The sequence below is a fragment of the Oncorhynchus masou genome, chromosome 15 (genome assembly GCF_036934945.1).
Source record: "Oncorhynchus masou masou isolate Uvic2021 chromosome 15, UVic_Omas_1.1, whole genome shotgun sequence".
Lineage (NCBI taxonomy): Eukaryota > Metazoa > Chordata > Actinopteri > Salmoniformes > Salmonidae > Oncorhynchus > Oncorhynchus masou.
The window spans coordinates 13,917,073-13,931,387 of record NC_088226.1 but is presented as its reverse complement, the minus strand read 5'-3'; the positions used below and the strand labels follow the sequence as shown (position 1 = coordinate 13,931,387).

The 14,315-nt window shown below is 42.2% G+C and overlaps 1 protein-coding gene across 1 annotated transcript; it reads right to left on the bottom strand.

The window, feature by feature from the left end:
• Window positions 1–3,384: 3,384 nt before the first annotated feature.
• On the bottom strand, window positions 3,385–13,254 carry LOC135555692 (ADP-ribosylation factor 2). Its single transcript, XM_064988361.1, has 5 exons — window positions 13,146–13,254; window positions 8,946–9,103; window positions 8,128–8,238; window positions 7,872–7,996; window positions 3,385–6,340 (listed from the first exon to the last, which is right to left on the bottom strand). Exons 2-5 carry the CDS (start codon window positions 9,091–9,093, stop codon window positions 6,179–6,181), a joined length of 546 nt encoding a protein of 181 aa, XP_064844433.1. The 5' UTR covers window positions 9,094–9,103; window positions 13,146–13,254; the 3' UTR covers window positions 3,385–6,178.
• Between the last annotated feature and the right edge of the window lie 1,061 nt (window positions 13,255–14,315).

The window sequence follows — 14,315 nt, the reverse complement described above, 5'->3', positions numbered from 1 at the left end:
CCCATTATCACACACTAGTAAAGCCATATTTAATGATTTCTTGTTAGGTTACAGTGCAACATTACAGTTGAGGTGATTTCCTAAGCTGTGGTATTAAGGTTAGAGGGATGGAGTTTGCATGTGAAAAGAGACAGTGTGCAGTCTGCTTGGCACCCTGCAGGAGGTGATGAGACTGTCTCTCTGAGTTCCATCTCAGTAGTGCCAGTGGACTTTTCAAACGCAGGGCTGTCACTGAGTGTGAGGTGACACCTACCTCTGGTCTCCCTTCACACACGCATGCAGACAGACAGACAAAGGTTTTACCATAAACACCACTGTCATCTCTAATTAAAATGTATTTCCCCCTAAAACCTGACTAAACCAATCCAATTTCAATATGGATGAGGGAAAAAAGAGGATTCTCAATCATGGGAGGTTTTTCATGGCAGAGAAATATGGAGAATTGTGCTAGAGATATATCTTGGGCTTCTGAGTGGCGCAGCGGTCTAAGGCACTGCATCTCAGTGCTAGAGGCGTCACAATAGACCCTGGTTTGATTCCAAGCTGTATCACAACCGGCCGTGATTGGGAGTCTCATAGGGCGGTGCACTATTGGCCCAGCGTCTTCCAGGTTAGGGTTTGGCTGGGGTAGGTGTCATTGTAAATAAGAATTTGTTCTTAACTGACTTGCCTAGTTAAAAAAAAATGATTAAAGTGGGCATCTGGGGGATAGGGGGTCTCTCTCTATCCTCTTTCTCTCTCTTGCTGTCAGGACAGCTCTCCCAGTTAACCTCTTGAGGAGTTTGGGAAGGGCCATACTGAACCATCCAGGGCCCATCTCCTTTGGAGAGACTTCTCAGGTGTCATCATTAGAATCATGACAGCCACTTCTGTTGAGAGAATTGAGCCAGGTGCCTGCTAATGTTAATATAATGCCCTTCCTTTCCCAGACCCCCTACCCAGCTATACACAGAGCATTAATACCCCAACAAACATCAAAGAGACAAATTAAATCAACATGATTAGTCCATCAACACAAATGATTTAATTTAGTTCCTGATGGTACACTAAAAGCAATCATGGAAATTTGGTCTGGAGGAGGAAGAGAGGATTATGGGGTATTCCAATACACTGTAGCTGCTATATCGCATGGTGATATGACTCTGACTGAGGCAGTGACAGTAACAAAGCCATTCATGCTGCACCACTGCCAGATGGTCTTCATTAGGTGCATACTGATATAGATCCATTTCATATGGATATGCATATGATTTTTTATGAGAGCAAAAATAGTATGCAGTATAGTATGTGTGATCAAGCCCTCCCCTGCTGCTGAGCAGCTGTCACCTCACAAAGGGAAAGAACATGCCGTCTCTCGCCGTCTCTCCTTTGTGATCAACATCCCCTTGTTTTCAATGTCAATGGCAAGTAATTGAAAACGGTGAAAATTGCTACATGCATGACAGGTGAGATAGGCACGTTTCCAAGGGGACAAGTTTCAGTTGGCATAGGGTTAAGAGACTAGTCCATCACACTGACCTCAATATGTCACATGACCTGTACATCAGACAGCCAAGATGTAGGGCGAAACAAGGGGAGATCACTCTCTATTGTCACTGGTTCCATTTGATATTGTCACTATTCTTCAAGGGGGTTCCAATAAAGTTCACTTCATATGGTGAAATATGAGGAACATTCCCTAAGACTCCTTTTCAATTTTTTATCCTCAGACCTGATTCCTTGAATCCTTTGTAGAATTTTGGGAACCCAAACAAAGAGGATAATGAACAGTCTGCATGAGCTTCATCTAAACCGTATAGCATATAACTGAAAATGGGATATGGTCCCATCAACTATATTTAAGGGCTTGTTCTAAGCTCCACACAGGGACATTCTCTGGGATTTTGACTTGTAATGAAAGACAAAAACTCAATCCCAGCCTGGTCTGAGGATATTGAGAAATGGTATTGCGATAGATCACCTGGGTATTCCAAATGATGACAGATGTCAGTAAAAGTGCTCTGAGCGTTCCTTGAAAGCATCATTTTTTGATTTCGGGGCAACCGATACAAAGTTTACATGCCACATATCATTGATTCAACAGGGTAATTCCAGAGATCATTACACTTGTTCCTGGATAACCACATTAAGGGGTGGACAACAGACACAATATCATATCACAATGTTTTTCAGATTTTTGATGGGATGTCGGTATTTAACAGTATTTCATGTTTTTGAATAAAAGTTCTAAATATGTTCTGAGTAGGATGGCAACAAATGCATTCTAAGTGGTCACAATGGGCTTTCTCCATTCTGATTAGGCTATTTATACTCAACCAAACTAGGACCAAATTGTCAGTGATGTAGTCCAATTTGTAAAACTTTTCATTTGTTTAGCCCTATATCAACATATCGTTACTGTATTGTAAAAATCCATATCGGTATACCAGTATTCCAGATATATCGTCCAGCTCTAACCACATTATTGACCATAATTCTGGGCGGGTCAATGGACCTGAGACAATGAGATGGTGAAACAATCGCCTTTCTTTTTTTTTTAACTGAGAAAGTACACAAAAGATAGCATAGAATTGATGTGTGTGGTTTACCTTGCCTAGGAGGGGGGGACACACACAACATGGCCTAAAAACCACACCAGTTCTCTCATGCAGACACTACAGGAAAAGACAGACTGAGCCTCTGCAGGCCAAGCCTCCCTGAACAGCCTAAGAAAGCATTTTATGTCAGTGGGAGAACCATGCTGCACGACTTTTTCTCTGAAAGAAGACAGAAACAAAATGCTATTATTTTGTAGGTAGTGCCACACTGTGACTAAGAGTAATTGCAGTCTCGGAAAATCTGCCTCAGGGGCTTTTGTGATTTTTGTAACTCAAAAACACTGTTAGCCTGAAAACCTTAAAGGTTTACCTTAAAAGTGAACCCTTGTTGAATATGATCTGTGTTCCAAGGTAATGAATAGGTTCTTACTGTGGTGGAATTGTGAACTGATGTTTCAGTATCTAAGCCTATTTTAGCCCAGTGTTTCAGTATCTATGCCTATTTTAGCCCAGTGTTTCAGTATCTAAGCCTATTTTAGCCCAGTGTTTCAGTATCTAAGCCTATTTTAGCCCAGTGTTTCAGTATCTAAGCCTATTTTAGCCCAGTGTTTCAGTATCTAAGCCTATTTTAGCCCAGTGTTTCAGTATTAAAGCGTATTTTAGCCCAGTGTTTCAATATCTAAGCCTATTTTAGCCCAGTGTTTCAGTATCTAAGCCTATTTTAGCCCAGTGTTTCAGTATCTAAGCCTATTTTAGCCCAGTGTTTCAGTATCTAAGCCTATTTTAGCCCAGTGTTTCAGTAACTAAGCATCTATTTTATATTTTCATTAAATAAATATACAAGAGATTTGTAATAGAGATCTCTTTATTATAGTGCATTTCTCAGATGTTACAAGATGGGTTAAAAAAAGCTAAAAACAAAGGGAAATCCTTAATGAAAAGAAAAGACATATGCACACACACCTTGTGTCATTTGTACAGAAAATGATCTGAAAATGAAAGCTTCACATCTGAACAAGGGTAGCTAAATTAAATTGTCAAGTTAAAATAAATGTTCATCCAGAAGTTCATATACACTTTAATTACCTGCCATATGCCGGAAGTGACGCTCATCATTCAATTCAATGGGTTTTCTTTCAGCACTAAACTCTACAATATCATTACAAAAGAAAAGGCCAAAAATTAGATTAGAGTTATTAATTTGTTGAAAACATTTTCTGGAACAATTCATAACAGAAAAAAGAGATCTAATTGTCCAGTTGTACACAGATACAAGGGTAAAGGTCAGTCCTACCCTCAAGAGGTCAGTGTGGGGCTGGGGCCTTAGGGTCATCTTCAATCAGCAGGGGGTGTGTACAGTACAGTGTACTAAGGGTTTCTCAACTAAATTAGCAGTAGCCTTTGGAATACATGGGATGTACAGAAAACCATTTTGTCACTTATGGTATACATTTTGAAGCTGTGTGTTGATGTGAAGAACAGCCGCGGCTTAAATTGCACATGGTGACTGTCTGCTGGTGTAGTTGCTATGGCGATGCTGATGGGAGAGAGTTGGCGATGAGAGCACTGCTGATGTGAGCAGAAAGCTCAAGCTTTCCCCCACTGCTTGTTGTAAAGAGGTTGATGAGGCAACCTTCCATGGTCTAGTTACAGTACTATTGTATTATACTGTAAGCTGGTCATGTTTCACATGGAGCAAAGGGGAATATGTGACTCTACCTGTGCAGAAGAACCGGGATAAGTAACCCTGACGACACATATAGAGCAAACAACCTAGATAGCCCCGCATAGGGTGTGTGTTAACAATTCAGAGTTTGGATTGTAGGCTGAAGCGTAACGCATTGAATGCCATGAGAGCTTGGTAACAACACAGCACTATGAGGAATTGGAGAAGAGTGCCATGTTAGTGCAGCTGAAAGTCAGTGGCGGCTGAAGGAAGGACCTAAAGGAGGGGCTTAATGTAATGTCGGGAATGGAATCAATGGAACGGTATCAAACATATCAGAACCACATTTGACAATTATGTCATTCCAGTCATTACAATGAGCCCATCCTCCTACAGCTCCTCCCACCAACCTCCTCTGCTGGAAGTGACCCATCAGGCCCACCCCATGCCCTGCAGAAAAGTCCAACTCTGCAAACATCCTAAAAGCTAACCCAAACACAACCAGCCCTTCATAAGTCAAACCCAAAGGATCCTAAAGCATTTTGATTGAAATACTGCACACCTGGCTCCTCAGCTCATGCTAGACCAAGTGAACCAGGTCATCTGTACAAAAAAAGAACAATGTAAATCAAATATAATAAAAAGGAAAAAAGTAGACAACAGAAAATGTAATGAGGAGAAAGCCAGAGTGGGAGCAACTCTCAAAAGGCCTCGCTGTTCCAGTGGACAGGAACGGTGCTGAAAACACCCAACTAATCCCATGTACACTCACCCAATGTACTCACAGAGCTGTGGCTAGCTACACTCAACTACACTGACCCTCTGCCTAGCATAGGTAGTATAGTGTAGTACTAGACAAATACAGTTTATTGCGTTTTCCATACCCGGCGGTAAGGATTGTTCACTCAATCAAAACATTATCAATGATCTCACAAGGCCCTGTGAAAGGAACATATCACTTGGTGTTAGCCACCAATAAAGATGCAGCGTGATAAAGAGGCCATCACATGTGATCCTAGAGGGCAGCTGGTTACCATGGTTACCTTTTGGAACAACAACTTATTTCCAGACAAGACATGTCTTGCTCCATTCTAATAAACCAAAAACAATAGTAACAACTCATTTCAGTCAGTAATGCCTACCAAACAGCTGACCCTAAAGTCCTGCAGGTCTGACCAAGCATCACCGTCATCATTCAGGCTAAGGCGGCTTCGCTCAACAACAAACGAGTGGGCGAGGGGCTGTGTGACATCACTAATTTGCTGTGCTTCAATGGAGATTTGAGGGTTAGGACAGAGACTGAAAGCTAGCTAATAATTGATTAGCTAGTGTTCCCAAGACAGCCAGAACAATGCAGTTGGGCATACAAGAACAACATGATTTTCCAAAGAATGCAAAGAAGGATCTAGGATGGAAAAGCTATTTTTATTTGTCTTTTTTCCAACCTGATACAGGTTACATTGAGATGTATTTCATGGTGTGGGGTCTCAAACCAACAGTTTAACAAGAGTGTCTGACAGATCGCAATACTAGTGGATGGAAAATCAAAGTTGTTTTTTAATCTATAAACTTTATTCATTTTGCAGATTACACATAAGACTTAGCATCCTGGGTCTTTCTTTGCCTTGTGAAAACCAGGGTGTCTTAGGAGCCACTGACGGTGGGTCAGGAGGGGAGGGGGGGCGCTAGAGTTAGCCATGCTGTCATTTCCATGGGTGAGTGAGACTGTTGAAGGCACAGCAGGGCTGCTCCCACTCCCGGCTCACACACATGCACCCACACATACATACACATTAAGATCCACACAAACACTTGCACTCTCACACACACGCGTATGTGGGGTATCACTGGTCAAAGCCCCAATGGTTGGAGGGGATGGAGTGAGAGAGACGGGAGGAGAGAGGGGCTGGGACCAGCGCTGTCGCCCATAACACACTGCGCAGACAAAGACGCAGACAGACGGCGGAATGGTGGATCATTTTGCGTTCTTTAGCTGGTTGGAGAGCCAGTCGAGGCCCTCGTAGAGCCCGTCCCCGCTGGTAGCGCAGGTGGCCTGGATGTACCAGTTACGCTGGCGCAGGGAGTGCAGGCCCAGCTTGTCTGTGATCTCCGCTGCGTTCATAGCGTTGGGGAGGTCCTGAAGAGTGGAGAGAAAAGGGTTAACCCAGGAATACATGCGTCTGCAACAGACCTTAACAAGCCATCTTAGTATTAGAGGTCGGCCGATTTCAAGTTTTCATAACAATCGGTAATCTGCCTTTTTGGATGCCGATTATGGCCGATTACATTACAATCCACAAGGAAACTGTGTGGCAGGCTGACCACCTGTAACGCGGGTGCAACATCAAAAGGGCCTTGTGGCTGCAAGGAGCCAAGATAAGTTACTAGCTAACATTAAACTTATCTTATAAAATACAATCTTAACATAATAATTTGTTAACTACACATGGTTGATGATATTACTCGTTGAACTAGCTTGTCCTACGTTGCATATAATCAATGCGGTGCCTGTTAATATATCATAGAATCACAGCTTACTTCAACTTCGCCAAACGGGAGATGATTCGCAAAAAAAGCACTATCATTGCACAAATGTACCTAACCATAAACATCAATGCCTTTCTTAAGATCAATATACAGAAGTATATATTTTTAACCTGCATATTTAGTTAAAAGAAATTAATGTTAGCAGGCAATATTAACTAGGGAAATTGTGTCGATTCTCTTACGTTCAGTGCAAGCAGAGTCCGGGTATATGCAACAGTTTGGGCCGCCTGACTCGTTGTAAACTAATTTGCCAGAATTTTACATAATTATGACATAACATTGAAGGTTGTGCAATGTAACAGCAATATTTAGACTTAGGGTTGCCAGCCGTTCGATAAAATACGGAACGATTCCGTATTTCACTGAAAGAATAAACATTTTGTTTTCAAAATGATAGTTTACAGATTTGACAGTATTAATGACCAAAGGTTCATATTTTTGTGTTTATTATATTATAATTAAGTCTATGATTTGATATAGCAGTCTGACAGAGGTGGTAGATGGCAGCAACAGGCTCATAGGCATTCATTCAAAGAGTACCTTACTGCATTTGCCAGGAGCTCTTAGCAAATTTTTACACACACACACGAGAGAGAGAGCGACAAAGAAAATGTAAAAATCATCTGATTAATCACTATTGGCTTTTTTTGGTCCTCAAATAATCGGTATTGGTGTTGAAAAATCATAATCGGTCGACCTCTACTTAGTATAGAGGGAGTCCATTGTATGACCTTGAGTTGAACTACTAGTATCTGCAAACCATATGAATAACAATACTGTACTACCAATTAGATGCAGATTACTGGTGAAGCCTTGGGCTGCGTTAACACAGGCAGCCCAATTGATCTTTTTCCCAATTACTGGCAAAATATCTGATCTGATTGGTCAAAAGACCAAATTAGTGGAAAAAAGATCACCTGTTTGTTAGTTTCGCTCTGCTCAGTGTAGAATTGCGCTCGGATTCAATTTTAAAGAATTTCACGCACCGCTCACGCCGAGAACACTTGATTTAAGTGGCCTACTCTTTACCCGTCAAGCTAAAATGACATGTCCAGGGTAGCAGGTAAAAATACCTCTGTTTTCCTGAAGCACTAGTGTCTCTCCCCAGTTAGTCAGTTCACCTGTTTGTTAGCGAACACAAGCAGCACAGCGTCTCTCAGCTCGTCTTCAGCCAGCATCCTTGTCAGCTCCTCCCGCGCCTCGTTCACTCTCTCCCTATCATTACTGTCCACCACAAAGATCAGACCTGAGAGTAGCAGAGGGAGAGAAAGGATGGAGGGTGAGGAAAATATGAACATTTACCCGGGACAGTCTCAACATCACTGTTTCTGACTTTGAGATGGTGCTGAGGGGGTTCTGGTGATAGTGTCCACTCACCTTGGGTGTTCTGGAAGTAGTGCCGCCACAGAGGCCTGATCTTGTCCTGACCGCCCACATCCCACACGGTGAAGCTGATGTTCTTGTATTCTACCGTCTCAACGTTAAAACCTGAGAGAGCGAGAAAGATCAGTTACATCAGCAACCTAAGACACTAACATTCCAAGAGGCTATGTGAGATGACATATCAGCAATCCCAAACAGGCAAGCTAAGTCACTCCCCCTTAACACAAATGTCTGTATGAAATGTCTTTGCCCGAATGTAGCTGCAAATTAAAATGTATATTTTAATAAAATACACAAAGTGAATGAACATCTACTGGAATATGAAATGTCAGCCTTGTGTTACATTCCTATAACGCAACATTTATTTCAGGGGGGGCTGTAAAGCTCCATTCATTCCTATATTTAAAAGTCACTTAATCCCTATGACAACAGCCACACAGCAGGACGTTGCCTGCCTGCAGGAGCTCTGCAGCTGATGTAGGTAGGCTACACAGTGCCCGACCCACGTCTCCTAATGAAATCCATGTACAGGCAGACTGTTGGCCTCTACAGGGGCCCACTCATTGCTTCAGAGCCTGAGGGCAGCTCACGGCAGCTACTCTGGGCATGTGGGCAGTGATCAGGGTTCGGATGAGATGGGGACATTCATTTCCACTCCCCTACAACTAAACAAACAGGAGCCTAGATCTCATGAAAATCACATGGAGCAAGTTATTGGAGGAATATTGGGGAGCATTTCAAGAGGGGTTTGTACCTAGGTGAGGGGGTGTGTGATGACAAGGAGTAAAAGGGATAAGGCTTAAGCTACTCACCGATGGTAGGGATTGTGGTGACGATCTCTCCCAGTTTGAGCTTGTACAGTATGGTGGTCTTGCCGGCAGCATCCAGCCCCACCATCAGAATCCGCATCTCTTTTTTACCAAAGAGATTCTTAAACAGGCCTGCAAACATGTTCCCCATCTTGGCTAATCTGGAGGAAGGGAGACAGAAACCAAAATGGTTAAGCTAGTAGTCGTAAAACATTCATTATGCCTAACACCAGGCTAAACCGGCAGTGTGTGTGTTCACGTGTTCGGTAACACAAAAGCTCGCTGACGTATGTGAGCAGTGTGGATGAAAAGATTCATTAACTTGAAAACATTGAAATATTCTGCACTGCTCCCGCATACAATGTGGGTGGTGTCGGATCGGTGTAAAACAAGACATTTTTTATGAATCAATTTATAAATGTATATAGAAGGTACCCATCCTTGGTAGTTTCATTAAGATTTTGGACCTGTGAGGGTAATAATGTCAGGCTAAGCTTCCTTATCGCTGATAAAGGGCAACCACAGAGATTAAATTCATGAGAGGGAGAAAAAGTGCTGAGAAAAGCATTCAGTCACTGTCTGTGTTTATTTTGCGTCTTAACAATGGGCCCTCACAGCAGCGCCTCTGGGTCTCACACCACACACGAGCAGGACTGATGGGGCTGCAGGTCGGTGTCGTTCTGACTGGCAGGCAACTGTTTACTCATAGCCAGGAGCAGAGAAGTAGATCACATGACTGGCAGAGCACTGACCAGAGACACGATCCAGGGGTAGAGGCTGGTTACAACATAGCATCACCTGAACACCTATTGCCCAACACCCACCAGGCAAGAACACAAACAGGCTTTGTAACAGCAGCCACAACGATTACAATGTAATAGCCTAGTCAGTCCCAAATAGAAGCCTACATACATGTCTAACACAACACCATAACTAATTCATGTTTTTTTTTACTTAACTTTCTCACTGTTGAAATGTACACGGGTCTTTCCATCAATTTGGTGCCTTTTGAGAAGTGTAACTTTCACCTAATTTCAACTTAATGACAAAATAAAAATCCTCCCTCAAGAGGTACATTTTGTTTTAATAGTGCCTATTATGTGCAAAATAAAGTAACAGGGTTGATGATTTCTTCTGATATCAACCATAAAATTTGGGGCGGCAGGCAGCCGAGTGGTTAGAGCGTTGGACAGGTTGCAAGATCAAATCCCCGAGCTCACAAGGTAAACATCTGTCGTTCTGACCCTGAACAAGGCAGTTAACCCACTGTTCCTAGGCCATCATTGAATATTAGAATTTGTTCTTAACTGACTTACCTAGTTAAATAATGGTTTAATTCTTTATAATAATATCCACTTATGGACAGGGAAACTGTCACAGAAACATTTGTTCAACCGGGAGGGGCAATTGAATGCAAGCTTCACACACAAAAACACATTGTTACAACATTTCTAGTCTATGGGTAACAGGGTTGACATGTTATGCTCGACCTGCTCAGTTTTGCACCACAAAATTGCCAAAAAGAGTAGAATCAGCTCATCTGCTTTTACTCTAAGATATTACTAATAGATGTTCAATGTTTTAAAAGACAGTGTCACCATATTAAAATGAGAGTTCAGTTCACATAACAGGGTTGAGGGACATACTTAAATGAATCACATAAATAATCATCTTCAGAAATAACTGTCTAGCAACAAAATGACTAGGGCTTTACAATGATGCTGAACCTTGGAGACGTTTTGAGATTAAGTGGGTTAAAATCTTCATATAAGCATTTAAAATAACAGGCTTTTAAAATCCAATATTGGTACACAATTTCTACTTAAAATATCAAAGGGCACTCTTTCATGGAATGACCCACAAATGTATCAATTGTTAACTTTCATTTTGAATTAGGCAAATTCATTGCAATAACAATCCTTCCTGTTATTCAGTATGTTGCCAAGCACATCGCAGAATCATGTGAGTTAAGACACGGCTTATGATGAAACAGGCTCACTAAATCAGAAAAATAGTGTATCCTAAACACCATGACAAAAACAGATTCATATTTGAGACAAGTTAGCGGTCTTAATACAAACTGGACAAGAGTAGGGGACAATGGGACCGCATTATAAAAGACCCATACAAGTGTTGTAGGTGAAACGAAGAGCACGCAGTCTGAGCTCAAGTAAAAGCACACAATGAGGCCAGTGATGTGGCGAATATAGGTCAGTGCTCAGAAGAACCAGAGTACTAGAGGCTGGATATGAGAGAGGTAACAACACACCTGTAAGCAGAGACACACTGCTGAATTAACCAGGAGAGAGACAGGGAAACAATGATCCTATCAGGGCAAATAAGCTATTGAATACTCAGGTCTTTCTCCAAAGGACAGGAATGACTTTAAAATAATGGAACACTATGATCTTGAGCAAATCCCCCCCAATAGCACATGGCTACAAATGATAGCATAGGATAACACCAACACGGTATTATTACACTCCTTCAAGACAATTGTGTGGCAAATGGTATACAAATGAACATAATTCATAAAGGGTTTCTTTGGTGGAAACATGCTGAAGCCATTTAAATATGACACACGCCTTGGCACTTCTGAAATAAACTACACAACAACCGTAGGCAAACAAAAGCTAGGAGGGGTGTGATTTGAGTTCTAACATCATGAACACAGGGAGTTGTCAGTTTCACAAAGTGCCTTCCTGAATTCAGAATGTGACAACGAATCTAGCTCTAGCCAAAAGGCATTCCACAGAGGGGAGTTCCAGAACTAGAAAAGCTCATAGCTTGCAGATTTCTAATGACATCACAACAATGGCAGCTCATTTGAATCAGGATTGTCCACCCTGTTCCTCAACTAAAGCAAAGAGGAAGTGCTCAGAATGCATCGTCCTCTGAGGAAACAGGAATAACAGGGGAGGGGTATGGGAGGCCTGCAGCAAGTCATCAGAGAGTAGTTAAGTGAACTTATCACAGTATGCATGTGATATAGGCTGCCTGAGGTGGAGTCTTTTGGGGTGCATTGACAGTCAGTGTTAAGGGGTTCTAAAAGAGGTGCCAGTTACCAAGAGATGCTCATAAAAAAATTCAAAAGAGCCCATGTGGATTAATAATTGACATGCCAAATGACAAGGGGGTGGAACATTTGATGTACAGCCTAATACATACAGTACACACATTAATATTGAGGGAACACTAGGGGCATCAAGGGGGCTCACTTTCTGGATGGACAGGCAAATAGTGGACATTTTTCTTTTAAGTCTAGCAATGTTTTTCCATAAGGGAAAGTTAGGCATGCTGGGGTTAACCTGCTCCACCGTTGTTTGATCAGCCCCTCATCAGGACCTGAACAAAGTATGAAAATCTGCCAGATTCCTGGAGAACTCAATGTTTGAAAATGGAAATGTATGGAAGACAGAGACATGGGTGTCAGTCATAAATAAAGATGTGTAGCTTTGCATGCATCTCACACTATTTTGCTTCAGTTGTCTGTCCATTAAAATGATTTTGGCCTAACATAAGGTTTTAGCTCGTTAGCTACATTGATTTGTAACAGTAGCTAGTGACTAACCATATGACGGGTTCAGTTTGAAGACTGACAACAGTTTCCAAAACCAAATCTAACCATCCGGTACCAACAGTTACGCTAGGTAAAGCTTCCCGGCAGTTTAGTTACCCAACTAGAAGGCCGTAGAGACCACCAAGTCACCTTACCGTTCAACCCACATGCTGGTTAACTACATTCATTTAGAGACGAGTTTAACGTTGGTTAGCTAGTTAAGCGGCGGACGACTCAAATCACGTAAATTAACGTTACGCAGTCAGAAAATAGGCGTAGCTAGCAAGCTAACGTCAATTTTGCGAAGCGACTCGACATAATGCCTCCAAATAGGAGGAAGCTGAATGTCCAATCACAATGACCAGCGAATAGTTACTAACACAATTTCAGTAAAATTAGCGGAATAGTGTTCCCACGACTTCTACAGGTCGTGAGAATATAATGCCGGGCGAGCTAGCTAACGTTAACTAGCTATTGACGGCAGATGATCCTCGTTTGGTTTGAGTCTACGCAGGGGGATTCGTTGTCAAAGCTTGCGTTCAAGCCGAAAGCAAATAAGCAATCGTTTGCATTCCAGATCCTGAAAATAAAAAAAATACTACGAATTACATATATTATATTGCTACGTTGTATACATGTTTTACCTTTTAGTGGCGGTTTCTCGATCTTTCTTTTACGCTCCTATTCACCACTAACAACAAAATGGCGTCGTTCACAAGTGTCAAGAAAGCCGCGTCATGGACGTTGCACATCGTAAGATCTTCACCAATCATATTATCCGTGCAAGTTACAAAAAACGTACCCTGCTGTGCTGCGGGCCAATCGATGAAACAACATTTAATGTTGAGGGCGGAGATTTACAGAAGGCCCTCCTCCAGTTTGCCCTACAAACTGAAAGACCAGTCAAGCTTCCCGTAGGATCAAGCATCCCCGCCCCATATTTCCGGCTTCAATGGAGACCGGAGAAATTTGCCACTGGCCCAACCCATCATCATTGGGGAGGATAGCAAACAAAACAAACCGGTTGCAATGGTTCAATCCAGAAGAAAAAAACGTCCGGAAAATACAGGACCCTGGGTGTGTATGGACTTATATTGGATATGGCAAGCAAGTGCTGCCTTATATGCCTTATAGCTAGGCCACGTACCCATAATGGCATAGAGATCAGCATCTCAATCAATAAGTAACAGCCTACAATTTACATTTCTGATCAAAGAATTCCAGCCTGTTTCTGTCATTCATCTTTTAGTTAAACAGCCTGAAAGAGTCAGAGCCAACACCATAGAAATAGGAATTATAATACAAGTAATTTAATGGGATCTCTATGGCCAACACTAACATGCAAGGTCTACAATGACACCTCGGTCTATAGGGCCAACATGTAGGTAAACTGGAGTTGGGGGGGCCCTGGAGGTGGGCAGAGGGGAGAAGTGAGTTGCGAAGTTCAATGTGCATCAGGGTTCAAGCGTTCATCAAGGTTGTTGGGGTCATCGTTAAAGGCTCACAGTGTGTGTTGTTCATATTAAATCCACTAGATGGAGCCGTCTCCATGCTACAGTCATAATGTCCCAATAAATCCAAGCCAATAGTTTCCGTTTCGTGCTTCATTTCCATACATCAACCACTCTGAAATTATAGACATATGCCTATGTGAGTGCAATATCATCAGTTGGAAGTTTGTCCACCTTTCATGTGTTTGTACTCGTGGTTAGCTAATTCAGGTGGTTGTCCGGTTCCCTCAGTTATGCAGGTGTCACACTGAGCAGGCAAAGAGATCTTTGATTACCCATTCATCCACATGGTGATTGTAAAAC